A 27,187-nucleotide genomic window follows, 5' to 3' on the forward strand; every position below is an offset into this window, starting at 1 on the left:
CAACGTCCTTTTGGAGGAGTTGATTCAAGGGGCGTGCAATGGTGGAAAAATCCTTAATGAAGCGTATGTAAAAACCTGCATGACCAAGAAAAGAACGAACCTCTCTCACAGAAGTGGGAAATGGTAAGTAACGCACAACATCCACTTTAGCTTTATCAAATTCTATCCCTCTTGAAGAAACAATATGACCTAGGACTATCCCTTGTGTCACCATGAAGTGACACTTTTCCCAATTCAAAACAAGGTTAGTCTCTTCACAACGTTGCAAAACTAATTCCAAGTTTTCAAGACAATTTTCAAAAGTATTACCAAAAACACTAAAATCACCCATGAAAACTTCAATTATCTTTTCAATATAGTCAGAGAAGATACTTACCATGCATCTTTGAAATGTACTTGGTGCATTGTAGAGTCCAAAAGGCATACGCCGATAAGCGAAAGTACCAAAGGGACATGTGAATGTTGTTTTCTCTTGATCTTCCTCCGCAATGTGAATTTGATTGTAACTAGAATAACCATCAAGAAAACAATAGAAGGAATGACCTACTAACCTCTCAAGCATTTGATCAATGAATGGCAGAGGGAAGTGATCTTTCCTTGTGGTAGCGTTGAGCTTCCTATAATCAATACACACACGATGTCCTGTGATGGTTCTTTGAGGCACAAGCTCATTCTCTGCATTCTTATAACTGTGACTCCACATTTCTTTGGAGCCACCTGCACGGGTGCCACCCACTTAGAGTCTGAAATAGGATATATGACACCACAATCCAAAAGCTTGATGACCTCCTTCTTCACAACTTCCATCATAAGAGGGTTGAGACGGCGTTAAGCCTTTCTAGTTGGTTTTGCCCCATCCTCAAGAAGTATTCGATGCACACAAGTGGTAGGACTTATTCCCTTAATGTCCGCTAATGTCCAACCAATTGCAGTTTTGTGAGCCTTGAGCACATCCAAAAGTCCTCTCTCTTGCTTTGCCGTGAGCTTTGAGGAGATAATCACAGGCAATGTTTCCTCATCTCCCAAATAAGCATACTTCAAATGATCCGATAAGGGTTTAAGTTCAAGTATAGGGGCCTAAATCACTGAAGGAAGAGGTTTATTAGTAGAAGGCGGAATGGAAAGAGTTTTAGGGGAGTATCTCAATTGTGCATGGAGAAGCTTCAAGGGATGCTACGGTCACTATCATTGAAGGTGAAGCCGTCTCTTTTAAGTCTTCCATGGGAATAGCCTTACCTTTGGAGTCTAAGCCAATGCTTTGCTCAATGGTGGTGGCCAACACGTCATGATTCATTGCTTCAAAGAAATCCTGTGCAAGAGTATCTAATACATCAATAGAAAAGCAAGTATGTTCATCAACTGGATACCTCATGGCTTCAAAGATATTGAAACCAATAACTTCTCCCTCAAACTCCATTGTTAGAGAGCCTGCATATACATCTATTTTAGTACGAGCTGTTCTCATAAAGGGTCTTCCCAATAACAATGGTGTTGGACTTGGGGCATTATCCTCCATCTCCAAAACATAGAAATATGCCGGAAAGATAAGTTTATCAACCTGCACAAGAACATCTTCTAAAAGGCCCTTTGGAAAGGCTTTAGACCTATCTGCAAGTTGAATAATAACATTATCTTTTTTAAATTCTCCCAAACCTAGAGACGCATAGACAGAATATGGCATAACATTAATCGATGCACCTAAGTCTAGCATGGCATTCTCAAACCTGTGGTTACCAATGACACATGGTACTGTAAAACTTCTAGGATCTTTGCATTTGGGAGGTAATTTCCTTTGTATGACTGCAGATACTTGCTCACTGACCTTCACCACTTCTTTTTCACGCAAATGCCTTCTTGTGGTACAAAGTTCCTTCAAAAATTTTGCATATTTGGGCACTTGCTTTATAGCTTCAAGAAGAGGGATATTCACTTGCACCTTTTTGAAAGTGTCTAAAATAGCTTGTTCACTTTCCTCTTGATTTGATTTAGCAAACCTGCGTGGAAAAGGCATAGGAGAGCAGAAAGAGTTAGTAATAACCGGAATTGGGGAGCTGGACATCTTACCTTTGGTTTCTGGTTTCGTAGGGGATTGCAATGAGTCTTCAATCCCCGAAGTCACTCGGTCTGAGATTGCAAGTTTAGTTTCAATCCTGGATGGGTCAGAAACACTTTTTTCCTTCTTCTGTGCCTTAGGGACATCATTGAGTACTCTTCCACTTCGTGTTGTTACTGCTTTGGCGGACTCAAACCCTCATCTTGGATTTGGTATCATGTTGCTTGGAAGTTTCCCTTGATCATGCAACTTATTCAACTTGTTGACACATTCTCCCACTTGTTTCTTAAGGTCTGAAATTTCCTTCCCTTGACTTTGCTGTGATTGAATGAGTTGTTGAGTAGAGGATGTCAAAGCTTCGAACATCTTGTCATACTTATCCAAGATTGGAGTCATTGAAGAAATAGAAGCTTGATGTGGCGCAGAGCTATTTGTAAATCCCCCTTGAGGATGTTGAATGAACCCTGGAGGTGTACAGTTGTTGCTTTGAGATGCTTGAAAAGGGCCCAAGACATTATCATTGTTACTCTACCAAAAATTTGGGTGATTAATTTCTTGAGCCAGGATAATATGCATATGGATCATTCTTTACATGTTGTCCTCCTTGCTGAAAATTTCCCACAACTTGTACCTCTTCTTCCTAATATAATTGAGGGCAACGATCAGTATGGTGGCCTTCCATTGAGCACACACCACAAGCTGCAGCTCCATGCTTCTTGTTACCCAAGACCTAAGATAACATAGAGGTTAGATTTGATAATTGAGATTTAATTTTAGAATCGTTACCTCGTTTTGAAGAGAAAGTTTGAACACGTCTTGAGGTATTATTAAATTGTTGTGCATTCAATGCACGAACTGCTATGAGCTTCATTCCATCCTTATTGTACTTGTCCATAAATGATCCTCCAGCTGCTGCATCCAAGATATCTCGCTCTATGGGTATAAGGCCATCATAAAAGGCCGTCAACAAGCTATCCTCACTCAAACCATGCTTATGACATTGAGTAAGCAAGGTTTGAAACCTCTCAAAGTATTCAGAATAGGACTCGTCCATTCCTTGTTGAATTCCGGTAATTTGCTTCCTCAATGCAATAATTTTTGAAGTGGGGAAATACTTCCCCAAGAATGTCTTGTGCATGATATCCCATGAGGTTATATAGCCATTTGGAAGCCTATACAGCCATGTCTTGGCCTTTTCTGCGAGAGAAAATGGGAAGGCCTTCATCTTCATGATATTCTCATCTGCATTCTCCGGTGTCATGCTTGAGCAAATAAATTGGAACTCTTGGAGATGCAAATTAGGGTCTTCATTAGGTAACCCGTGAAAAGTGGGCAGCTTGTGGAGAAAACCAGTCTTGAGTCCCTGTCTTTCCTTCAGCCGTTGAGGGTAACGAATGCATGATGGAATACCTCCAGCTATTAGGGACATTGAGAGCTCCCTAATGGTCCTTCTTGGTGGTGGTGGTGGCAGCAACTGCTGATTGTCTTCATCATCCGACATTTGAAAAACAAAAGTGGGGATGATGGGTTCGGCCTCTTCTTGAGTAGCTTTTGCTTCTCTTTTCAACCCTCTGTTTTCTCGTACTAGCTACTCTAACTCAATATTCAAAGGCACTGACTCCCTTTTTGGGTTTTTCCTTGTATGCATGCACTAGTGAAGCTTCCTTCAATGAGAGAAAAGAGACGCAAGTTAGTTCAATAAGAAACTGGAAAGAAAAAGAAATTAAGAATAAATTCGAAACTAATTGTAAAAACTAGAAGAACAAAGACACAAAAACATAAAAATAAAGGTAAAATTTGATCCCCGGTGACGCGGAGCCAAAATTGCTCTGCTAAAAGCACGCAATTTAAAACCCTTTTTGTTGTCAAGTTGTAGTAGTGAAAGTAAGGGATCGTTCTATGCCAAGGATCAAGGGTTCATCTTCAATTTATGTAACCTACAAAACAAAATAAACTAGAATGTTAAACTACAATATAAAACAAATTGAAAAATGTTGTAAAATGAAAGCAAAAGTGTTTCAGAAAAAGAGAGAGTTTGGACGCATGGAGATAGAGTGTGTCTATTCATCTCACCATGAGGGGGTTTATATAGGAGTACATGATGTATACAAATAGGCAATGTTTAATAGCAACATCAATTACTCCTATTCACAATCCTATCAATCACTAATCTATAGTGAAAGGCATCTATGACTTTCCATCTATTTACATGATATTAGCCATAACTATTTACAACACTCCCCCTTGGATATTTCATGTCAATAGTGTTGCCTTGTCAAAAATCTTGCCAAGTAATAAAAACCCTGTGGGAGAAAAACAACCTTGGTCAAAGGAGAAAAAGAGCACGACGCGCGTGAATGTGGGGTAGTCGTATCACAATAGAGATAGGTGCACTACTAGAATTATGGCCCCAGACATCGGCCAAAAACCGATGAGAAACAAAAACCCGACCGATGTCTTTGTGGGTGATGAGAAAGATCCGGAAAATGCAGACATCGGTTTTTAGCCGATGTCTAGTATTCATTTAGACATCGGTTCCTCATTATAAATCGATGTAAATAGGTTTAAATGATAACAAACTTGCATGTTTTACTATTGTTAAACCCACATTTTATTGTATTTAATGCTTAAAGAAATATAGATTATACAACACAAGTTTGTGCTTTAACATTGTTATTGATTTAAGAACCGATGACTGATACTGTTACAGACATCGGTTCCCATAAACATTTCTTGTTCTTCATGATTTTGAAGGGTAATTTGCCACATATACCACGATCTTAGATTCAATATACAAAGTCTAGTATTGTAGGAACTGATGTCTGGTACTCAGTAATATATCGTTTTTGACAAAAAATCGATGGCTGTATATTTTAGTAACTTCCATTTTAATTTTGGAACTGATGTCTGGTACTCAGTAATATATCGTTTTTGACAAAAAATCAATGTCTGTATATTTTAGTAACATCGATTTTCATTTTGGAACTGATGTATCTATATTACTGGACATCAGTTTTTATGGTTAAAACTGATTTCAACTTTATATCTAGACATCACATTCTATAAAGAGGATGATGTCCACAAAATATGTTGCTGCTGTTATAAATTGCAATTTTGATAGTTGACAAGAGTGATTTGAATATTGGAGTATTATATCTGAAATCATTATCCTTAACAGTTTACAAAATGGGCAAAATAAAACCTCAATTCACCTACTACAAGACTATCATAGCAATTAGTATTCATGTTTGTTCATAATTGCTACAAAAAAGTTAATTAAAAGCTAGCCTAACTCAAAATCAAGAAACTGGTCAGAACCTATAGCTGAGTCTGTAAGTAGTCGGCTAGCCTAACAATTACTATTGCAGTTTTGTTCACAATTGCTGTAGTCACTTCATCTACCACAAAAAGGTGCGAATTGGGTGCGCTGCAAGACTGAAGAAATCATATGGATAGTTCATATTGTCTAAAAATTCTTGAAGATCTTCCAACTTTGCACCAGAGTAGCCTGCAAAAGAGAGTATATTGTAACACAAACATGGAAATGCAATGTTTCCTGTTACATTCCACTTGCACCACTGACTATCATGAACATTTTATAGCTATTACCATTACTATCATTCATCACAGATGAATCTTTGTATCAGTTGTAGATCTTATCTATCTTATTCTGTTTCGCTTCTTCAGCCTTTCTAGTCTTCAGCTTTGCTGTTTTCGTCCCAAGTTGTGATGATGTTTTAATCATATCTGCACAACACAATAATTTACAATGAGTTTTGATATAAAATTCATCAACGGATACTACCACCCAACAACAAAATATAGATACACGCAAAACAACTTCAATATGGTAATTGTAAGGATTTTCCTATTCATTAGTCTTCAATCATGAAACCAGATACAGTAAAATTGCACATAACAAAATATAAGCTTGTCTGTTGAACAAATATAATTGTAGAAGGCCAAAAGAAAGAACTACTACTTCTGGCAATTTGGGGACTAGCAGCTAGAAAATTATTCTCCATGTTAGATCAGTAAATTATATCTCATGAGAGCCAAACAATGATAGAGGACAAGAAGTCCTCAATTAAGCCTAGAAACACTCAACAGTAACAAGGAAAAAAAACACTTCAAGATAACGACATTAGTCAAAGTAATAGCAGTTTTCCAATCTTATGATAGGGCTGATAACTGATAAGAAGTAATGTCTAAACTCTAGAGCGACTGATGCCCATAGAGCAGACCAAAAAATGATTCGACCCCAAAACATAACTACAAAACGGAGCACTATTTAAAACTGATATAAAGTAAGTTCCAAAAATGAGAGGGAAGGAAAGATATGGGATAAGGATTGACTAAATATGAGGAAAAAGACAGTTATCGAACTTATCGTGTATTCATAAACACACATGCAATCATTTCTGACTCACTAATATATATCTCAAGATATAAAAACCTCATACATCTAAACCCATGCTTCCTAAATTAATATTATTCATTAGCAGCACTACAAATGGATGCTATAGCACTTTAAAATTTAATATAATTTGAAATTGTGTCTAGTTAATTACCCTGGAACATCTCGTGAAAAGAGTTTCGGTCATATAACTGCAATGTCTCATTGACAAGCACAGATAAACGGTCACTAGAAGCAGACTGTTGTTCCAATAACTGGAGCTCTCGGTTCAATGCAGCAGATTCCTCACCAACCTGTAATCACACTTCCATTAGAAGAAAAGTACAATTTCATGCAAACAAGATATCCTTGATGTTCAAGTTTCATACATGAAGCTCAGAATTAAAGGTAAAATGTCAAAACTGCGAAGGCGAAAACATAATGATGTGCAAGCCTAGGTCAGAATGTTACGTATGGTGAAACATAGACTTTGATTAACAACAAACTACTCACTGTGATAAGGAGCTTGCCTTTTTCAAAAGCTCTTTGATCTCTCGCCGCAACCAAGTTTCTGCAGCAATCTTTGGTCCTCTCTGAGACCAACAAACCCACCCAAACCAGAAAAAAATTCTTTTCAGAATCAGAATTGAACCTTAAAAAAACATGAGAACGAATCCAATTGAAGCATGGAAGCGTCGAAATTGCATGATTAAGACAGTGAATTTACCGTAAAAAGGACATTAATCCAAGTATGGGCAAGGAATTGACCACCTCTAGACTTTAAGCAGGAAAGGAGCACATCAGAAGATCCTTGATTAGCAGGTCTGGAAGACCTAGTTTACTTCTTCACACTATTGATTTTCACTACAACTGGTTCTGAATAGTATGGACAACTTCCAAATAAAACATCCAATGACCTGTAATGCAAGTACAAAAAAAAAATAAAAAAAATAAAATAAAATTATTTAGTAACCATAAAAGGAATCCTATGTTCACCACTGTAGGTTATGACTTGACATGACTGACAGATGCAGCCCAAACAATCACTACAAGAGAAAATGTCATCAGTGACAACCCAAAGTTGTTGTAAAATGTCTAAATTTCTCGCTTAATTGAAAATGTGACGACTTTGGGTTGTCGCAATCAGTTGTCGCCTAATGTGTTTTACTGATTGTCAAAAGCGACCAAATTACACGGTTGTCACTTTTTCAATATGCAACGCAATTGGTTCATTGCATATTACAAACTATGAGACACACAAGTGTGTTACAAAAAACTATATGCGAGACTTTATATTTGTTACTATTTTTAATATACGAGGATTCATTTACGTTGCATATTCCATTTGCGGGGCTTGTATGTTTGTTGCATTTGAAATATGCGACGCAATTCGGTCCTCGCATATATGAATATGTGACACATATACATTTGTTGTAGATACTTACATGTGAGACTTTTTGTTTGTCTCATATAATTTCGTTGAGGAATCAATTGCGTTGCTTATTGAAAATGCGACAATTGTGTAATTTCGTCACTTTTGACAATCAGTAAAACACATTAAGCGACAACTAATTGTAACAATTCAAAGTTGTCACATTTTCAATTAAGCGAGAAATTTAGACTTTTTACGACAACTTTAGGTTGTCGCCCATATCTTTATAAAGATATGCAATATCAGCATAGTTGTCAAAAATATAAAATGTAAAATTAAATATTTGTTGAAAAAAATAATAGGCGAGGTCACATATAATGTTGCATATACTGATTTACAACATACACAAAACTATTATCGTTTGTTGCAAATGATCTTAGATGAGGCTAGTTGTTTGTCTCATTTAACAATTATTTATTTAAAAATTCCAAAATAATTTTAATATTCAAAAACAAAAAATAATTTATTAATAATATTCTACAAATAATAATATTCAAAGACCTATTAAATCATAAACCAAATAAAGTCTACAAATATTTTACCCAAAAATAATATACATAAAATAAAAAAGATAAAGAAAAATAGTTTACTAAGACTAGCTAAAACCTAAACCAAATATTACTGAAACCCACTTTGTGAATCACAAGTCTTCATCTTCATCAAATGTCTCATCTTTCGAATTGTCTGCATTGTTTCGGACACCATCTTCATCTCTTAGCTATCCTCCATAACTCCGCCACAATTCGTACTCTTCTCTTTCGGCCCAACTTACGCTGCATTACCAATTTCTTTTGCTCAATCTAGAGCATGACACTTCTATGGAGATTTTGAAACCTATCAACCAAATAACATGTTCAGGACCATGATATAAGATGTTCTGGACTATTTCTAGTACAGGGACAAAAAAAAAACTACGGTCTAGTTTTTCATTACAAAAAGAATACGACAATCAACTTCCAATCGAGCGTCAATACCTCCCAAAAGATTTTAATCGCCAAGGTCCCTTCAGATTGACCACCAGTGTATTGTGTGTTCTTTCTAAAGTCATCAAAATTTGTCATTGTTCCATCCGAAAGCATTTATTTATTTTGTTTGGGTCAAAAGTACAGAAATTTGAAAGGAAAAGTAACTTTGAGAGGGAGTTACCTGATTAAATTTCCCTGCATTAAACAATTTTAGCCAAGTTGGTGATATCAGATCAGTTACTACATAGAATGCATTTGAAAATAGAAAAATCTGCAATTCAACATTGAAAAAAGCACAATTCTTCAACTATCAGAAAAATAAGAAATAAAAGGGTGACCTTGGTGTTCAATTAGGAGTATTTTCAAATGTAAAAGAGTATTCAACACAAACCTGTCAGATTAAGTTTATAATCAGCAGTTACATGGAAGTACTGCAATTTGTTCTTCCTGGTCACACTAACATCCTTTCCACTAGGCTTGAGCTTAATAACATGTCGTTTTCCAAATGACTTTCAGTTCCTATAAAGTCCAGATAGAGTTCTTCAACATCACCATCATAATGTTGCCAAGTGATAACTGATAACCACATAAACAATTTCAGGCCTATTAACAGCCTTCTTTAGACCAAACATGGGCAAGAACTAAATAGCTCAAAAAATTAGAGTAAATACCTTTCCTCCACTATGGAAAAGCTCTCGAAGATAATGAGATTGTCCATGAATATCACTGTAGATAGCTATTGGGCTTTTCACAGGCTGCAACACAAAAACCAAAATGGTTAACTAAACCTTAAGACAATGTCAAAAGCATGATGTGATCAAAACCTATACAATGCAAATGAAAGAAAAACATGAATGAAGCCATCCAAAACACACACAAAAAAAAGATCATGCATATTCTGTATGTCATGATCCACTCGATTTAGATATCGAAATGAAAAACAGCCAACAACATCCATTATTTAAAGCAAAAACATGTATTCAAGATAAACAAAACACCAAGAAATCAAAATTCAACTAGCTACAAATATATCTAGCAAAATATATAAGACAACCTTAAAGCTTTAACTGAACACCAGAACACTCAAGGAAACAAAAGAAAACTATATGTACATTTTCCAGTAATCCTTAATAGGAAACGGGAATACTTTCCAGTAATTAATCCTTTAGTTTGTGATTTAAGCCTCAAAGCTCTTGTTAACAATATCAATGCATATGCTCTAGTTAACTATTGTACTTTATAAAGTAACGAACTGTGAAAAGATTCTGTCTGTCAGTAAAAAAAATTGATATTCCGAAACACAATATTTACCTTATGAAGTATGAGCTGAATAGCTAGATCATGAAGTTTAGACTGGAGGCTGCACCATTCCATGTATATTGAATCAAAACTAAAGGTCCATGTAACTTACTGGGAACCAGAAATCATACAAGTCCAAAACAAGATCCAAGGTATATGTAGTAAAAATTTGAAGCAGTAATTATATGAGAGGAATAGGAGGAATATGAAACAAGAGGCTACAACCTTTAAAGCCATCAATACAGATGTTGCAGTAGTGCATCAGCATACACATTTCCAGATGTATGTCTTGTCTTTGCATATGCTAGGAAGGTACCCAAGAAATTTGACATGAGCATAGTATATAATAGAATTCACATTGCAGAGAAATGGAACAAGCTAAAAAGCAAAGAAAAATGAGCAATTACTTGATAAAACACTACAAGAATTCCAGGCATTTATGGCGTAAAATTTATGGCGTGCATTATTGCACGCCGTAATTTTTACTCTTTTACGGCGTGCATATTTTGCGTGCCGTAAATAACCTTTCTCGTTTAGTCTTTTACGGCGTGCTTTATAGGAGCGCCGTTAAAGTGTTTATCAATTAGTCTTTTATGGCCCGCGGAAGGCGCACACCATAATTGTATCATGCTTTTACGGCACACATATTGTGCATGCCGTAAAAATAGCTATCAAAAAAGTCATTTACGGCTCGCACAAGAAGCATGCCGTAAAAAAGGATTCTTAAGGCGCGAAATTTTCCCTAAAAATTTTGACTTCCCTCTCAATTTTCTCTTTCCTCATTTCTCGACTTTCCCAAAATTTTCTTTCTTTCCTTAGTTTTCTCTTCTAATTAAGAAAGCCTTACCCAGTTCGCAGAGCCTCAAACCTCTTCTAATCACTTACCTAATGGCAAAAATCTCAAACATCGTCTAATCACCTAGTTCTCAAGCTGCTGCAAAAATTTGAACTCTTCCCCGAGTTCTGCTCTTGCGCAACCGGTTAGATTTCGTGACCTGCCGTTGTGTGTTTGGTCGAGGACAAAGATGGGTGTCTTAGATTGTGATTTCTAATCATATATTCAGGTATGGCCATGTGATATTGTGGATTCATATAGATTTTGGTATATTTGCTTGGGTTTTTATATCAAAATTGAACTGGGTGTGTCTAAAGTGTTGGATTTATAGTTGGGTATTTCGTAATCTAAGATAGGTGTTTGATTGATTTGTAAAATTTGAAACTTTTGGTTTGATTGATCAGTGTATTGAATTAGTTTCTGAATTCATTTGGTCGTTGGAATTGGATTTGCTTTGAAAAATTATGGGGAGAGAGAGAGGCCTATGGATTTTGAAAATGGGGGAACCCATTTGTGAAAAAGTGCTTTCTCATTCGTAGAAGTTAGGCAATGTATAAAGGGACATTGCTTTATCTGCTAAGTGATGGCAATGCTTGTGAAACCTTGAACCTTTTTCAAATTTGCTCTGGGGCCTTTTCTTCTTTCTTATGATGTGTGTTGATGGTTGGTGTTCTGTGATGTTTTTGAGATGTGGGTATAAAGGACTATGGTTGTTGAGTAACTTAAGGGTTTTGGTCAAGGGGTTTTGAGTTGAGGCAGAGACTGGTGTTGATTATTGCTCCACTTTTTAAAAAGGTCAGCGCTAATTGCTTCACTTGCAGGTTGTTGCTGTTACACCCCATATCTGAGATTCCCTTTTTACTGAGATGCATGAAATTCCTTTTGGTTACCGTTCGCGGTTATAATTTTAACGTTTAGGGGGTGGTTAAAAATTGACTTTTTGTGAGTTAATAATTTGAGAAAATTTCCTTCATGAAAGTTGTAGAGGGCGTTAAACCGAGCGCGTGCATATGTGGTACGTAAAATTCGGAGTTCGTACACAAAAGTTATGAGTGAATTACAAAAATTACTGTTCATGATAAATTTTTGATATATAGGGAAAGTTACCCGGGTAGGTTTCCAAAACCGGAAACCCACCCCTCTTTCTCTCTCCTCTCCCCCGACTCTCCCCCTTTCTCCTTCGGGTTTCCTTCCTCCCTCCGATTCCTCACTTTCCGGCCACCATCCGGCGTGCAACCGGTCACCACAGGGGCGCCTCAACCCGCTCGTGATACCAGTGACCTGGGATTGGGGAGTTTTGGCCGTGAAAGCCCGGATCGAAGCAAGAAGTGCTCCGGCTGCAGTTTTGGGATTTTGCCGATTCCCGGCCATTTCGGCCACCTCCGGCCACCATATTCCCATCGAAGGTTCGGTTTTTGATGGAGATTATTTCCCGTAAGGTGGTTCATTCCAATTTGTATTGTAGAAGTCGAATTGACAATTTTTCATTTCTAGGGTTCTTGAAGCTTCGGGGCTTTCCTTCACCAGCTTGATTCGACCACGTCGAGGTAAAATCGGTTGATGTTGTAGTTGAGAAGTTGGTTGGGCTTGTTGTGTAGATGCTAGTGCCGGAGTTTGGTGGTCATCGGAGGAGGTCGCCGCCGGCGCGTGGTCCCCATGCGCCGCCACTGTAGGTAGCGCATGGAGGCGCGTAGAGTTGTGTTTTAATTGTCGTTTTAATCCCATATACCCTATAGTGATTGTAGAATGTAATGCATGAAGTTTGGTGGAAATCGGAGGATTTACAAATTGAGTTTAAATGATTAATTATTGATTATTGCGAATTCGATCGCCGAATTCCTTTCGATTTCACTCTAGCTATTGCATCAATGACAAATTAATGTTGGAGCATTAAGGTTGGATGTTGTTGAGAGTTGAGGAGTCGGATATTAGGAAGGGGGATGTTATGAATTACCAATTATAAGTATCGTAAAATTAAAATTCCGTCCTGTGGATTATATATATTTATGATTGTTATTCGTACAGGACGAGAGGAGTCTCCATACGAGGAGAATCACAAGCGACGTCAGGATTGACCGCATATTGTGAGTGGACCTTTGATTTTAATTGATGCATGCAAATTATATTCCGCAAGTTTTGAGTTTATCGATTTATCAATTTAATTATCGAGCATTTTATTTTGGTTTGGATTATTGAATGTTTTTTTGGTTTGAACTTTTGAATTGAGATTCGTTATGCTCGATTTGAGGATTTTGTTTTATGCGGATTCGGAAATTTATACTATTGATTTTATATTTATATTCAGCTCTTGGAGCTTTTTAAGAGATTTACGAAATAAGAATTCGAGGAAGCAAAACTTAATACTTCTTTATACCCTACTTATTTTAGAACTTGAGCTGATCTTGGCGTGCGGGGTCACGTCTTTATATACTTCGATTCTTATTTCGTGAGATATGTGGGGAAATTATACAGATTTACTGGCTTTTGACGATCTTCTTCCTCACCATACGCGGGTCATGTGAATAGGTCTCCTCCTCACTTACTTTGTGTTTGTGAGTGGCAGTGAGGTAGCTTTCTCCTCCTCACGTGGGTAGTAGTCGAGGTGATATTCTCCTCCTCACACAATCTATGTGTGAATGGAAGTTGAGGTCATTAGTTCTCCTCCTCGCACAATCTATGTGTGAATGGCAGTCGAGGGTAGGTTGAGCCTGAGGGGCTCCATTCCCGTATGGTGAACCCATTTTCCCCATGTTCTTTTGTTGTTGTTCTTGACTAGCGGGGCTAGTCGGTCTTTTCTTAATTACTGCATGCATCGGGAGTTTTTAAAGAAATAAATGTGAGAAAGTATAAAATCTTTTTTATTTAAAGTTACTTATTTTTGTCCACTCACGCTAACGTTTTTATATACTTTTCCCTGGGCTCTTCGGTTTCAAATGCCCAGATTGCAGTGTTGTTGCTCGGTATTCGAGTGTGAGCCATAGTGACCGCACCTGCTTCCGCCATCACATTCTGTAGGTTACCTGGTTAACCTACTGTATTCCTCGTCTTTTTATATTCCTAGAATGCTCTGATTACTAAGGGATATGTGACTCAACTTATATGTATTATATTTGAGGTCTATGACCTAACTTTGGTGATTGTAGTAACTTGTACTCTTTGGAGATTATGTACGATGATATTAGCTTTGGGATGATTGTTTGAATTTGGGAGCAGGGTGGCTCCAGGAGTTGTGGTTGGATGATTAGAAGTGAATTTTGGTTTTCCGCAAGTTTTTGGGTTAACCATTTTTAAGGGAGGTTATGTCGAAATTTTTTGGTAAATCTCCTTTAAAGGTGGGTCCCACAGGGCCACTTCGGATTCCAGGGTGGAATTCGGGGTGGGTCTTGTCAGTTGCTAGTTAGTTAGCTCTTTCTATAGTTTTTGAGGTGCTTTGGGATGTGGCCTGTGTGCATTTAAATTTAAATTTCTGCTTTTGGGTAACAATTTGAGATTGAATTGAGTTTCTTTGCTTCCATATATGTGGTCTAGGGATCTGATTCCAATTGGATTTCAAATTTCAATATTTGCTTGATTTCAAGCAACAAGTTGCTGGTTTTGAGGTGAAACTCTTCTGGGATTTTAGTGTAGAAGTTTCTTCATTTGGATTTATCTCACTGAAAAGTAGTGGCTAATTGTATCTAATTCAGCTGAGTGTTATAGGAGTGTAGGTGTTAGCTCGAGTTGGATATTTCTCCCTGAAAATTTGTTATATGTTTGTCCTCTAGACGTCTATGCAGTATTACTTCTCTGTAGCCACTTTTTTTTTTTTTAATTGCTACATTGTTAAACATTTAGCGAAATAATGATTTGGTCAAGGTTGTTACGTTTAATCTAATATTGTCATCATGGATGTATATGGTTCAAACTGGAAACGAGTACATCATATATATATATATATATATGGTTCAATTATGATAACTAATCATTAGCACGTGGTCAACATCTGTTGCTTGGTCCCAATTTGGCATATTCATAGTCATTCAATAGTACTTCTCATGATCAACATAGTGATCATTCCTATTCACTTGGTAATTTTGGGCAGGTCAAACTCTAACCAAGAACTCCATGATTGTAGGTTTCTTTTCATTGTGTATAAGAAATTAAATTGATAGTCTAATGATGCGCTATATCTGGAATCTCAATCAGCTATGCGTTATGTTCAGTTTCTACTTCTTACACTCTGTCTTTTTTATTTCTCTCCTTTTTAACTATAATGGGACTAGGTGAAAAAGGAATTGAATCTTGAAACCTAGCTATTAGTATACTTTTACAATTGAAAGCTTGCAAATTTGATCCGACGAGTTATTATTTTTATGAAAATTTGTTATATGTTGCCTTCTGGACGTCTCTGTTGTATTACTTCTATCTAGCCTTTTTTTTTTTTTCATAATTGCTGCATTTTTATATGATTTCTGATATAGTTTTCATATTATCCATCTACATTTTTTCAACCCTTGGAGATATCAACATTGACAGTTCAGTACTAGCTAGAGTTGGTAGCAGAGCAGCTTTGTATGCAATGAAGTATTAAATGATCTACTTTTCGTGAAATGCATTTAGCAGTAAGATCTCTCTCTCTCCCCCTCGTCCTTGTCATTTGATTTCAAAGTTCCTTTAACTAAGGCAAGCACATATTGAAACAATGAAATATAAAGAAATGCATATGTGAAGCTCTGTGTTTAGTTGGTTATTTTGTTTTTATTTATGTTTTTTATTACTTTTAATGGTTAGTAGTATCTGGATAAGTATAGTTATAGTGTTTAAATTGTAAAATTTTTGCTGTCTAAATACAAGTTAGAACGTAGCCCAAGGAAAATGAAGGTGAAACAAAATGGATACAGAATGGGCACACTGTAAAAACAGGTTATATCTAAACCAGGAACCCTTATATTCTAATGATATAAGCCGAAATTCCATCTGATAAACATTTTATTATTTTTTTGTCTTAGCAATCCTAGGGCCTTTTATGATGGAGCGCGAAAGTTTGTTACTAGTGTTCATGCAAGTAAGGGGTACCCGAAGAGGATCCAATGCCCTTGTAGTGGCTGTATAAATATCTGGTCCCATCCACCTAAGGAAGTTTTAGATCACTTGGTCTCAAATGGGTTATATGAAAGTTATAGTAACTGTACTTTTCATAGGGATGAGCCGAACACTTCTGTACAACAAGAAATGGTGGATAACATGGAGAATTTAGAGACATATAGAATGTACAGAGATGCATATTTAGATGATGAATTTATGGAACCTGCCCCTGAACCAATAGAGCCTAATGTTGCAAATTTAGTTTCCGAAGCAGAACTTCCTTTATACACAGGTTGTCCTTCCTCAAAGATGTCAGCAATAGTAATGTTTTACAAGTTTAAGGCAAGGAATAGTTTATCTGATAGTGGCTACGATGAACTTCTAGAGATGGTTCGTAGTCTTCTACCTTCAGATAACATACTTCCTAGTTCTCTGTATTCAACAAAAAAATTACTCAAAACATTTGATCTAGGGTATGAGAAGATTCATGCTTGTGTTAATGATTGTTGTTTATTTAGAAAGAGTCTAGAGCACATAGAGACTTGTCCTAAATGTGGTGCCTCTCGGTGGAAAGTAAATAAGCGCACCCAAAAGATTGAGAAAGGAGTCCCTGCAAAGGTCTTGAGATATTTTCCTATAATCCCTAGATTTAGAAAGATTTAGAAGAATGTTTAAGGATTCTGAAAAGGCAGAACAGCTTACATGGTACCACACTCATAAAAGTCAAGATGGCAAGATGCGTCATCCAGTTGACTCACTTGCATGGAAGAAGATTGATAGCAAGTGGCCTTCATTTGCAGAAGATCCTCGTAATCTTAGACTTGGTCTTTCATCCGATGGATTTAATCCGTTTGGTGATCTTAGTTCTCGATATAGTTGTTGGCCTGTGATCTTGGTTGCATATAACCTCCCTCCATCGTTATGCATGTCCAAGGAACATTTAATGTTGACATTACTAATCCCCGGTCCTAAGCAACCGGGAAATGACATTGATGTGTACTTGGAACCCCTTATCGAAGATTTAAAAGAGTTATGGGTCAATGGGGTTAATGCATATGATGCATTCACCAAGTCTACCTTCAACTTGAAAGCTATAATGATGTGGACAATAAACGATTTTCCTGCTTATGGGAATTTGTCAGGATATTCCACAAAGGGAAAGAAAGCGTGTCCAGTATTTGGTGTTCAAACATCCTCTCAATGGCTGCCAAATGGAAGAAAGCATGCATATATGTGCCATAGGAGATTTCTTGCACATGATCATCCATATCGGCATAACAAAACTTGGTTTAATGGAACTAAGGAACATAGAGTGAGGCCTAGAAAGCTAACTGGTTCAGAGGTATTTCAAGTAGTGAAGAATATTAACAATAATTGGGGTAAGGAGGCTAAGTGTTGCACGAAAAAAGAAAAAAAAAGGTTGGCAGCAGTAACAATAGAAAAAGGAGAAGAACTGAAGGTATAAAAAGTTCAGTCAATCAAATGGAGGATGATTCCTACGATAATTCAGATGATGACAGTGAGGATCCTTTAAAGCCTTCGAAGAGATGGAAGAAGAAATCAATGTTTTTTGAGTTACCATATTGGGAGGTACGTTTTATTTATTTATTATTATTTAGTTTCATTAGAGTTTGCTGAAACCTTGTAACATTGATTGCAGTAATTTAATATATACATTCTCTATGTTGCGGACTTTGTTATTGCGACACAATTTAGATGTGATGCACATTGAAAAAAATATATGTGAGAGCATCATTGGCACTTTACTCAACATGAAGGGAAAGACAAAGGATAACTTGAAGTGTCGGAAAGATTTAAAAGTGATGGGTATTAAAAAGAAATTGCACCCAAAAGAAAATGGTTCCAGCAACTCTAAAAGTGATGCAGCACCTTACGTGCTTTCAAAGAAGGAGAAGAAGATATTTTGTAAGAGGTTAGCCAAGTTAGGATTGCCAGATGGGTATTGTTCAAATCTTGCAAATCGTGTCTCTTTACAAGACAACAAGATCATGGGTTTGAAGTCACACGATTGCCACGTTTTGATACAACAGATTCTTGCAGTAGCTTTAAAAGGACTTCTGCCTAAAGGACCAAGAATTGCAATTTTTCGCGTGTTCTTTTTTCCATCAGTTGTGTCAGAGAGAGATTGAGAAGAAAACTATAGGTGTTCTTGATGAAGAAATTGTAGAAACTATGTGTATGTTTGAAAGGTTTTTTTCCTCCCTCTTTCTTTGACATTATGGTTCACCTACCGATTCACCTTGCACAAGAAGCTCTAATTGGTGGCCCTATACATTATCGTTGGATGTACCCCTTCGAAAGGTGAGCTTACATTGCATTTCATTAACTACAATTGGTTATCTCTCCTGTAAAGTATCAATACTAATGCAGATTTTTTTTCCCTTTTAGGTTTATGAAGGACCTAAAAGGATATGTCAAAAATCGATCAAACCCTGAAGGATGCATTGCAGAAAAGTATTTGGCTGAAGAGATGGCATGTTTTTGTAGTGGATACATTAAAGGAGCAGCTAAAATAGGTGTTCAAACTAGACGCAATGAGGATTTTGAGCATGAAACAATACTAGAAGGGCGACCACGTGGTGAGGGGAAGCTAAAAGTGTTCAGTTCTTCCATGCTAGAGATTGCTCATCGATTTGTGTGGACAAATAGTTCAGAAGTTGATCCATGGAAAGAGTAAGTTTGATTACTAAATTTATTTGTTCTAGTTTACTTTAGATTGTACTTGTCCAGTTTTCTTATACATTTATTTCCTATCAGACTACACAGGGAAGAACTAAAGTGTTCTGATACACGTCTTGAACAAGATGAAAACCTTCTTGAACAGAGACATCTTAGTACTTTTAGTGGATGGTTAGCTGATAAGGTTAAATTTGGTGATTCTAGAGATATGTCAGAAAGGGTGAAATGGATTGCTTGTCGGCCAAAAGCAGATGTGGTATCACATACAGGCTTCATTATCAATGGAAATTTATTTCAGACTGAGGACAGTGAGAAGAGTACACAAAATCGTGGTGTTTTTGTTGAAGCAGACACTGTGTGTCGAGCAAGTGCAAAGGATAATTTACAAAAGATGGATAGAGTCTCCTACTATGGTGTTATAAGAGATATAGTTTTGCTAGACTATCGTCAATTTCAGGTCCCCTTATTTGATTGTTATTGGGCTAACATAGGGACCGGTATCAAATTGGAAGATGGTTTTACATTAGTGAACTTCCACAAGGGGCAGCATCAGTTTGATAGAGATCCATTTATTTTTGCTTCCCAAGCGAAACAGGTTTTTTATTCAAGAGAGAGTGACACATCGAATTGGCATGTTGTACTCAGAGCACCACCAAGAGCTTTTTTGAGAATGATAGTGTTGATGAAAGTGCTTACATGCCAGTAGATGTATCACAGCTAGACCTTGACGTTGAGGATGAAGAATGTGATAGATATAATAATGAGGAAATCAATTCGGTAATTGTAGGAATTGCATACAATAATATACGTGTGTGTGTACTATTAATTATAGTTATAGTTTTAATTTGCTTGTTTGTTGGCTGAACAGAGTGACGGTGACTGAATAACTCAAATTTCACTGAAGCATTGATATAATCTATCAGCACAGCAATCTAAGGGTAAGATATAGTTTGGTTTTCTGGTTTTGGATAAGATTGTTTTACATGTTAGTACATTTATCATGGTTTTTTTGTGTTTCATAGAACATATTCTGCTGACCCTATAAAGTATGGATGGAGGAGAGACTTCAAAACAAGGTGGAAAGAGAGCCAAAAAGCAGGAAAAAGCTGCAAGAGCAGCTGCTGTTGTTGCAGCCAGGGAAGAAAGGAATGAATCTTTGAGAATCTCTAATGGAAGTTCAAATTCAACCCCTGCAGAAGATGATATTCTAGAAGGCCAAGCTACATCAAACCCAGAAAAGAAAAAAATTCCACCTCGGGGTAAAGCCAAATTATTGGATATTGGCAAAAAAAAAAAAAACGTCCTATTCTAGTTGAATTCAATGAAAGAGGCCAGCCTATTGGACAAAATGCAGCTCTCTTCTCCTCTTTCATTGGAGCCTCAGCAAGAGAGCTAATACCAATGACTGCTGCAACTTGGAAAGATCTATCTGCTACTTTCAAAGATCAGATTTGGATACACATCACAGTAAGTTTTCTAAACTCATATATAGGAATATGTTGCAACAAGCTTTTTATGTTCACCTTTGTATTCACTTATTTGCTTTTGTAGACAAGTTTCATTGTTGATGAATTCTACAAGAAGCATATTTTTTGAAAAATGATGAAGCTTTGGCGAGATCATTGATCGTTAGTGATAAAACAAGTGGAAGAGCAAGCCAAAGTTGTTGGTTTACAACGTGCTACTGCCCTTCTCAAGCCTAACAACATAGAATCCATGGATGAGTGGTTAGCTTTTATTAAAAACAGAACTAGTGCAGGATTTAAGGTATGTTTTAGACATATTTTATAATATATATACAAGTCTAAATTTGTCTTGCAATATATCAGATTTTAGAAAATGTTTTGACCACATGTTTATCATAGGAGAAGTGTGAAAAATTTAAGAGAATGCGGGCAAGAAGAACTTTACCACATAGAACAAGTAGAAAAAGTTTCGCGCGGCTTGAAGCAGAATTGGTAAGAATAATGTGGTTATTAACGACATATGATTTTGTTCATTTGATAACATAAAGATCATTTTTACTTGTTGATTTGTAGAGGGAACAAAGTGAAAATCCCGATGCGATATCAAGGTCTGATATATGGATACATGCTTATGAAGCAAAGAAGAAGAAGGGTTCAGAGGAAGTAGTTGAGGATCCAGAAATAGTGGTCAGTATACTCTTGCTCTTTTGGTACTTTTTTTTCATAATGAGTTATGGATTTAGTTTGGATTTTGGTGAAGAGATACTAGAAGGGTTGGTGTAAGTCTGCTTTGACTTGTAATTATCATTCTTGCAAGAATAATATCTTCATCTCCATTAATTCTCTGACTAGAAGTAAATTTGGTTCCATTCTGTGTATGTTTTCAATTTGCTTGCTTTGCTAGTTTGGATTATTTTTTTAATGGAATGCCATAGATATTTTTATTTCTTTAACCAAATACTTCAATAAGAAATATATATCTATGCCACAAAACTAGCTACTTGACAATCTAGTTGACATATGGTATCTACAGAAACAAGTGAAGCAGAAAAGGGTAGAGCAAGAACCCTCACAAACACCTACTTTGAAAGATGATGCTGTAGCACAAGTTCTAGGTCCTGATCCATGAGGACGGGTAAGAGGTTTAGGATTTGGAGCAGTCCCTTCAAAGTTAGAATATCAAACCAAAGTTGGAAGCAAAGTTGCTAACTGAGAGAAACAAGTGTCCAATCAAGCACAAAATATGCTTTCTCAATCACAAGAGATTGAACGATTGAAAGAAGTGGTTGCCACTCTTTTAGCAAGATCAGCGAAAGAAAGGAATAACCATGTAAGTCTTTAAAATACATATATGAACTTTTTTATTTATTTGTAATTATTTACTTTGGGTCAATAAGTCAACCAAGTTATTGATTTCTTTGCTGTTATAATAGCAGGTTAGTAACAGTGTTCAGCATTCTGCTAATAAGTTTGCACTATGAACGCAAAATGAAAATCCAAGTGTTCAACATCATAGCAGTGATGGAATACAAAGCAAACACAATATTGCTAGTGTTCGAGGTTCTGAAAGTGGGAGGCCACAAAGCAAGCAGAGCAACCAAAAGAAAACTGGAAGTATTCAACATTCTACTGGTGATGGGTCGCAAAGCAAAGACAAGGAAGGTAAAAGGACCAAAGTTACAAAGGATGATCAGAATAGAATCGAATTGTTAAGTTGGTTTGAGATGGAAGAACAAGTTGTTGCAATTGCAAAACTAGAGTCAAAAGATCCAAATGCAAAAGTCCATCATGTGCCCCTTGGTCATGAATGCTGGAAAGTTTGGGTGCTTGATGTTTTTGAGGATATAGCTTTATATCGACCAACTAGGGAGTTTGGAACGCTGAGTATGGCTCAAGGAAGTACAGTTGCATGGCCTATCAAGTACATCAAACAAGTTTAGTTTATAAACTTTTAGGTAATATATTCTAACACTAATCTCCTCTTCCTTATTGTTTTGAGTAGTGTTATTTGTTTTTGGTGGTTAAATAACATCCACCTAGATTCTCTATTCTGGTTTGTTCTTATATTGCAACTATCTGGATTTGCTTATAATTTAGTTATAGTTGTAGAATTAAGGTTGTTATATGAGGACTATCCCATTATAGTAGGGTGAATACTAAATAGCACTTTCATTAGTTCCAAGTTCAAATTATAAATATTTTCAAAAACTTTAGTTCAAGTAGTTCATGAAGATAGGAATTTCTTTTGAATACCAATTGTTGGACAGATTTAGAGAACTACATGAACTCATCGTATTTCTTATTTCCAGTATTGTACTATGCTTTTAGTGATTTAGAATTTGTTTTGATCCTTTGCTAGTATCTTATTTAACTCTAGTTTAAAGAAGTAGAAAATCATGCAACCAATGTGTAACATATATTCTCCTAATTGCTTCACTAGCAGGTACTGCGAAATTTTGAGGTGTATGCGGATTATTGCCTTATGTTGCTATTGTTGGTAACTTGGCTGAACTGATTGGGACATGCATTTTTGCAGTTGGCTAATGGTGCTTGAAAGCTTGCAATTACCCTGCAATATATTTTTGAACTGTAATATGTTACTTTTAAACTCAAGTTTGTAGGGACATGCAAATGCAATTGTTTTGTAGTTTAGTTGCATATGGCATGGAGCCAAGTTTGTACAGACACCCTATTTCAATTGATGGAATATATATATTTGATATATCATATATGTTAATTCATATTTGCTTGATCTCTGACAATCTCTATCTTTCATATGGTTTTGAAGTGAATTATTGTTAGTTGAGTAGCTACATTGAATATACTGCCATATTTGGCAAAGAAGCAGCAATATAAAATTTCCTGCAAACAAGAAATGTCAACAATGGGGTGGAGAGTCTTTCACGGCGTGCCATACGCATCGTAAATAACTCTATGGGCATTCTTTTATGGCATACCATGTGTGCCGTAAATGAGTTCTACAGAAAGTCTTTTACGGCGCGCTTTGTTGAGCATTTATGGCGCACCTATATGTCAAATTTGAGATCAAAGAATCGCTTGGAACACTTTTATGGCTTGCTTCGATGAATTGTTATGGCGCACAAATGCGTGCCGTAAATGTGATATGTCTTTTACGGCGCGAGCTTTTACAGCGTGCTTTTGTGCGCCGTAAATAGGCTTTTACGGCGCACATGGTGAGCCGTAAAAGACCAGTTTTGGTGTAGTGAAAGACAGAGAGGGAGGGTCATTGGAGTAAACTAAGATTGAGTGCCTAGTTTTAGCAGAATTGTTTCGGTAGATGCTGCCGCGACAAAATAGAAGTCGTCTGGCGCACCGTTTGCGAGGGCGAGGAGCGTGATGGCGGCCATGGACGGCGTGAGGTTGAGAATTGGTGGTGATGGAGACAGAGAAAGGTAGAAAAGAAAACAGCAGAGTCTCTAGATTAGAGTCTGAAGTTTAATTAGGTTTTCTTTTTCTTTTTTTTTAGATAGAAAGTTAGGTTTATCTTCTCTTTACTTATTTATTTTTTATCGGATCCGCTAATTTTTAAACTACGCCGCTTCTTTTTTTAATTGGATGGCGCCCTTATAAAAAATAATTCATTCCAAATCTGTATTTCATATTATTTTAGGTTTCAAAATTTAGGATTTTAGACTACAGAAAAAATCACCCCTGCTAGGTATCATTCAAAAAAAAAAAAAATATTAGAGAGCGAGCTTGTGATATATGAATTGTAGATTTGTAGGTTGGCAGTCTAAGCAAGGTCTTACCTTCCTAGTAAAAGTTGCATTTCGTTAAATCTTATTCCGTTAAAAGAAATTGACAACTATTAAGGCACTAATTTGGTACCTATGCATACATGAATTGTAGGTTGTGATATATGAATCGTAGATTTGTAGGTTGACAGAATCTCCTTATCCAGATTCTCCTCGAGGTGATTTCTCTTCACCCAAATTCCACTTCAGTGGATTACTCCTCACCCATATTCGTCTTAAGGGGATTTCTCCTCACAGAGATGCACCTTGAGGGAATTTTGCCTCACCCAATGCAAATCTGCTTTGAGAGGTTTCATCTTGAGCGAATTTCACCTCACTCAAATCTATCTTGAGAGATTTTACCTTGAGACATTTTTTCCAAACAGATTGTGCTGCCTCTCTATTAGGCCATTTCTTGACCAAAAACCATTCTTAAATTTTACACCTCCGCATAACCTTCATATTTCATAATGTATGTTTCTCTATGAATAATAGAGTAACTTTTTGATTGTTTTCTCTTCTCACATTTTACAGATATTTCTTTATTTTATCGGGATTTGAAATTCCTCGCTTTTGCTATTTTCTCTTGTAGTGAATTCTCAATGTCAATATTTTCAAGGGGAAATATCACCAATGGTCACTGAGTTATGACTTATTCAACACTTAACTCACTGTATTTTCAACAATATCACTTAACTCACTCAATTTTACATCCGTTTTTCACTTAACTCATAGTGTTAATTCTACCGTTAGAAGCCGTTAAAATTGAGGATATATTTTTTAAAACACTTAAAAATCATTTTTAACTTAAAAAAACAATCCGTAGAATTCTCCGCACTTCATTATCACATTGTGCGGTTCAGGGATCAAGATGAGACATAATGGGGACATTCCACGTCAATTCACGTCGTTTATCAGGAACTGTAACGTTCTTATCTCCCCCTAACGGCAGGAAGACTGTCTTATCAAAGTGACAATCTGCAAATCTAGTGGTAAAGAGATCGTCTGTCAAGGGCTCTAAAAAGAGTATATGGATGGGGATTCATAACCGTATGTGCCCATCCTTCGTTGGGGACCCATTTTTGTATGTTGTGGCGGCGCAATTGGCACGAAAACTACACACCCAAATACGCGTAAGTGCGAAACATCAGGTTTGTACCCAGTAACCAATTCTAACGTGGAATAAGGTTGGGTGACAATGGTCCTCAGTAGGACCAACATAGCTGGATGCAAAATTGCATAGCCCCACGCAGATACTGGAAGCTTGGTGCGCATTACCAAGGTCCGTGCGATCATTTGTAATATTTTAATGAACGCTTATGGGGGACCATTCTAGGTATGAACATAGGGATGCTCAACATAAATCCCAAGGGACATGCAAGAATCATCAAAAGATTTTGATGTAAATTCTCCAGCATTATCAAGTCTTATGGACTTTATTGGATAATCCGGGTGGTGAGTCCTCAATTTAATAACCTGGGCAAGGAGTTTAGCAAACGCAGCATTTCTTGTGGACAATAGCGTAACATGTGACCACCTTGTCGATGCATCAACCAAAACCATGAAATATTAAATGGTCCTCATGGTGGTTGGATAGGTCCACATATATCCCCTTGTATCCTTTGTAGGAAAAGGTTGGAGTCTTTTTCAGTCTTTGCATATGATGGTCTTACATTTAATTTTCCCAATGAGCATGCTTGGCATAATGTGTTACTATACACAAGATCCTTATTGGTAAGTGGATGCCCGTGGGATGAATTTAGGATACGACGCATCATATTTTGACCTGGTGTCCCAAACGGTCATGCCATAGCAAGTAGTTGCTCGAATTGGTTAGCTTCTGGCTAGTTACGTGATTTGCCTCAATTGATCTTATGCTAGTCATGTAGAGACCACTCAAAAGGCATTTTAGCTTCTCCAATGTACGCTTCCGACCGTACAAATTGGAGGTTATGCAAAGATATTCCACTCCTTTTTCCTCAGTGGTTTCAACGTGATAACCGTTGGCTTGAATATCCTTAAAACTCAATAACGTTCTTCTGGAACGTGGAGAATATAAGGCCTCATTAATGGTAAATTCAGTACCATTGGACAACATAAAATGGGCTTTGCCATGGCCTTCTATCAAGTTGGATTAACCTGATATAGTTGCCATGTGAGCCCCTAAAAATTTTAGTTAATTTTTGAAAGTAATTTTTCGCCAATAAGATTTTTCCACAAGATAATTTAAGTGAAGGAATTTATCTTGGAAATTATTTTGGTATCGAGACCACCTATTGGGCCGACAATTTAGGTTTGGGCCAAAGTTCTTTCATTCGGGCCTAGGGCAAAGTCGCAAAATAATTTAGGAGGTTTCCGACTAAAAACGAGTAAAAGAAAAGTTACGAGCCCAAAACCAAAAGCAATTAACTAGGAGAGTTTCGTAATTCGTCGCAAGGGCAAAATTGGTATTTCGCGCACATTAGTATAAATAGGAATTGGAAACGCCTAAAACCAAAACTCTCTCCTTTTCCCCCTTGCAGCCGCATTACTCTCTCTTCCCGACCTCTCGGACTCCCTCTCTCTTCTTCCTCTGCAACCGTCGGAAATGCCATCTCTGGCCACCACCTCCTGTCACCGCCACTACCAATCAACTCAACACCAAAATCCGATCCAAACCCGTGAGAAATCGAAGCCATGCATCGACCCCAACCTCTCTCTTCCGTTCTCCTTCTCTCTGATACCACCGGAGACTCTAGCTCCAGCCACCATCTCCTCACAACACCTCCACCAGTCGACGCAACACCCAAACCCAAGGCTTACCGTCCACATGAATCGCCTCCAGCCTTTGCACCGGTTCCTCAAAGCAGCGATGCCACTGCTCGTTGGCTTTCCTTGATTTTCGGCCATCAGCTTGCCACACCGCCATCACTTCTCAACTCAGAACTCGCCGGACGTCCAAACCTTGAATCCTTGTTGACTGCCGATGCCGGAGAGCGCCGTACCCGTCTTATGCCGGAGTCTTAGCTTCTGCTAAGATCGATTTGTTTCCTCCGATCGAAATTGAGCTACACCGCCTCCAAGGATGGAATCCAGGCTTCACGATCTATCAAAGCCCTAGACCCCTGACCTCTAGCTTCTACTAGAGCCACCGCACGCGCTTCACGCGCCGCCGCAGGTGCGTGGACCACCGTAGCTCCGCCGCTCACGGTCGCTGAGCCTTTAGATCGTCTCTGTTAGGTA

At 37.3% G+C, this 27,187-nt stretch overlaps 1 protein-coding gene and 1 long non-coding RNA gene across 2 annotated transcripts; one reads left to right on the plus strand and one right to left on the minus strand.

Annotated features, from left to right (window-relative positions):
- Nucleotides 1-5,328: 5,328 nt before the first annotated feature.
- LOC121051554 lies at nt 5,329-7,304 on the minus strand. Its single transcript, XR_005806091.1, has 5 exons — nt 7,177-7,304; nt 6,963-7,042; nt 6,625-6,763; nt 5,663-5,800; nt 5,329-5,561 (listed from the first exon to the last, which is right to left on the minus strand). It is a non-coding gene; the product is annotated as an uncharacterized LOC121051554 (long non-coding RNA).
- Nucleotides 7,305-18,142: 10,838 nt separating this feature from the next.
- On the plus strand, nt 18,143-20,897 carry LOC121051012. Its single transcript, XM_040512779.1, has 8 exons — nt 18,143-18,366; nt 18,454-18,738; nt 18,823-19,521; nt 19,613-19,682; nt 19,767-20,211; nt 20,296-20,511; nt 20,610-20,702; nt 20,784-20,897. The coding sequence occupies exons 1-3, from the start codon at nt 18,284-18,286 to the stop codon at nt 19,448-19,450; spliced, it is 996 nt and encodes a 331-aa protein (XP_040368713.1). The 5' UTR covers nt 18,143-18,283; the 3' UTR covers nt 19,451-19,521; nt 19,613-19,682; nt 19,767-20,211; nt 20,296-20,511; nt 20,610-20,702; nt 20,784-20,897.
- Nucleotides 20,898-27,187: the final 6,290 nt, after the last annotated feature.

Source organism: Rosa chinensis, chromosome 1 (genome assembly GCF_002994745.2).
Source record: "Rosa chinensis cultivar Old Blush chromosome 1, RchiOBHm-V2, whole genome shotgun sequence".
Lineage (NCBI taxonomy): Eukaryota > Viridiplantae > Streptophyta > Magnoliopsida > Rosales > Rosaceae > Rosa > Rosa chinensis.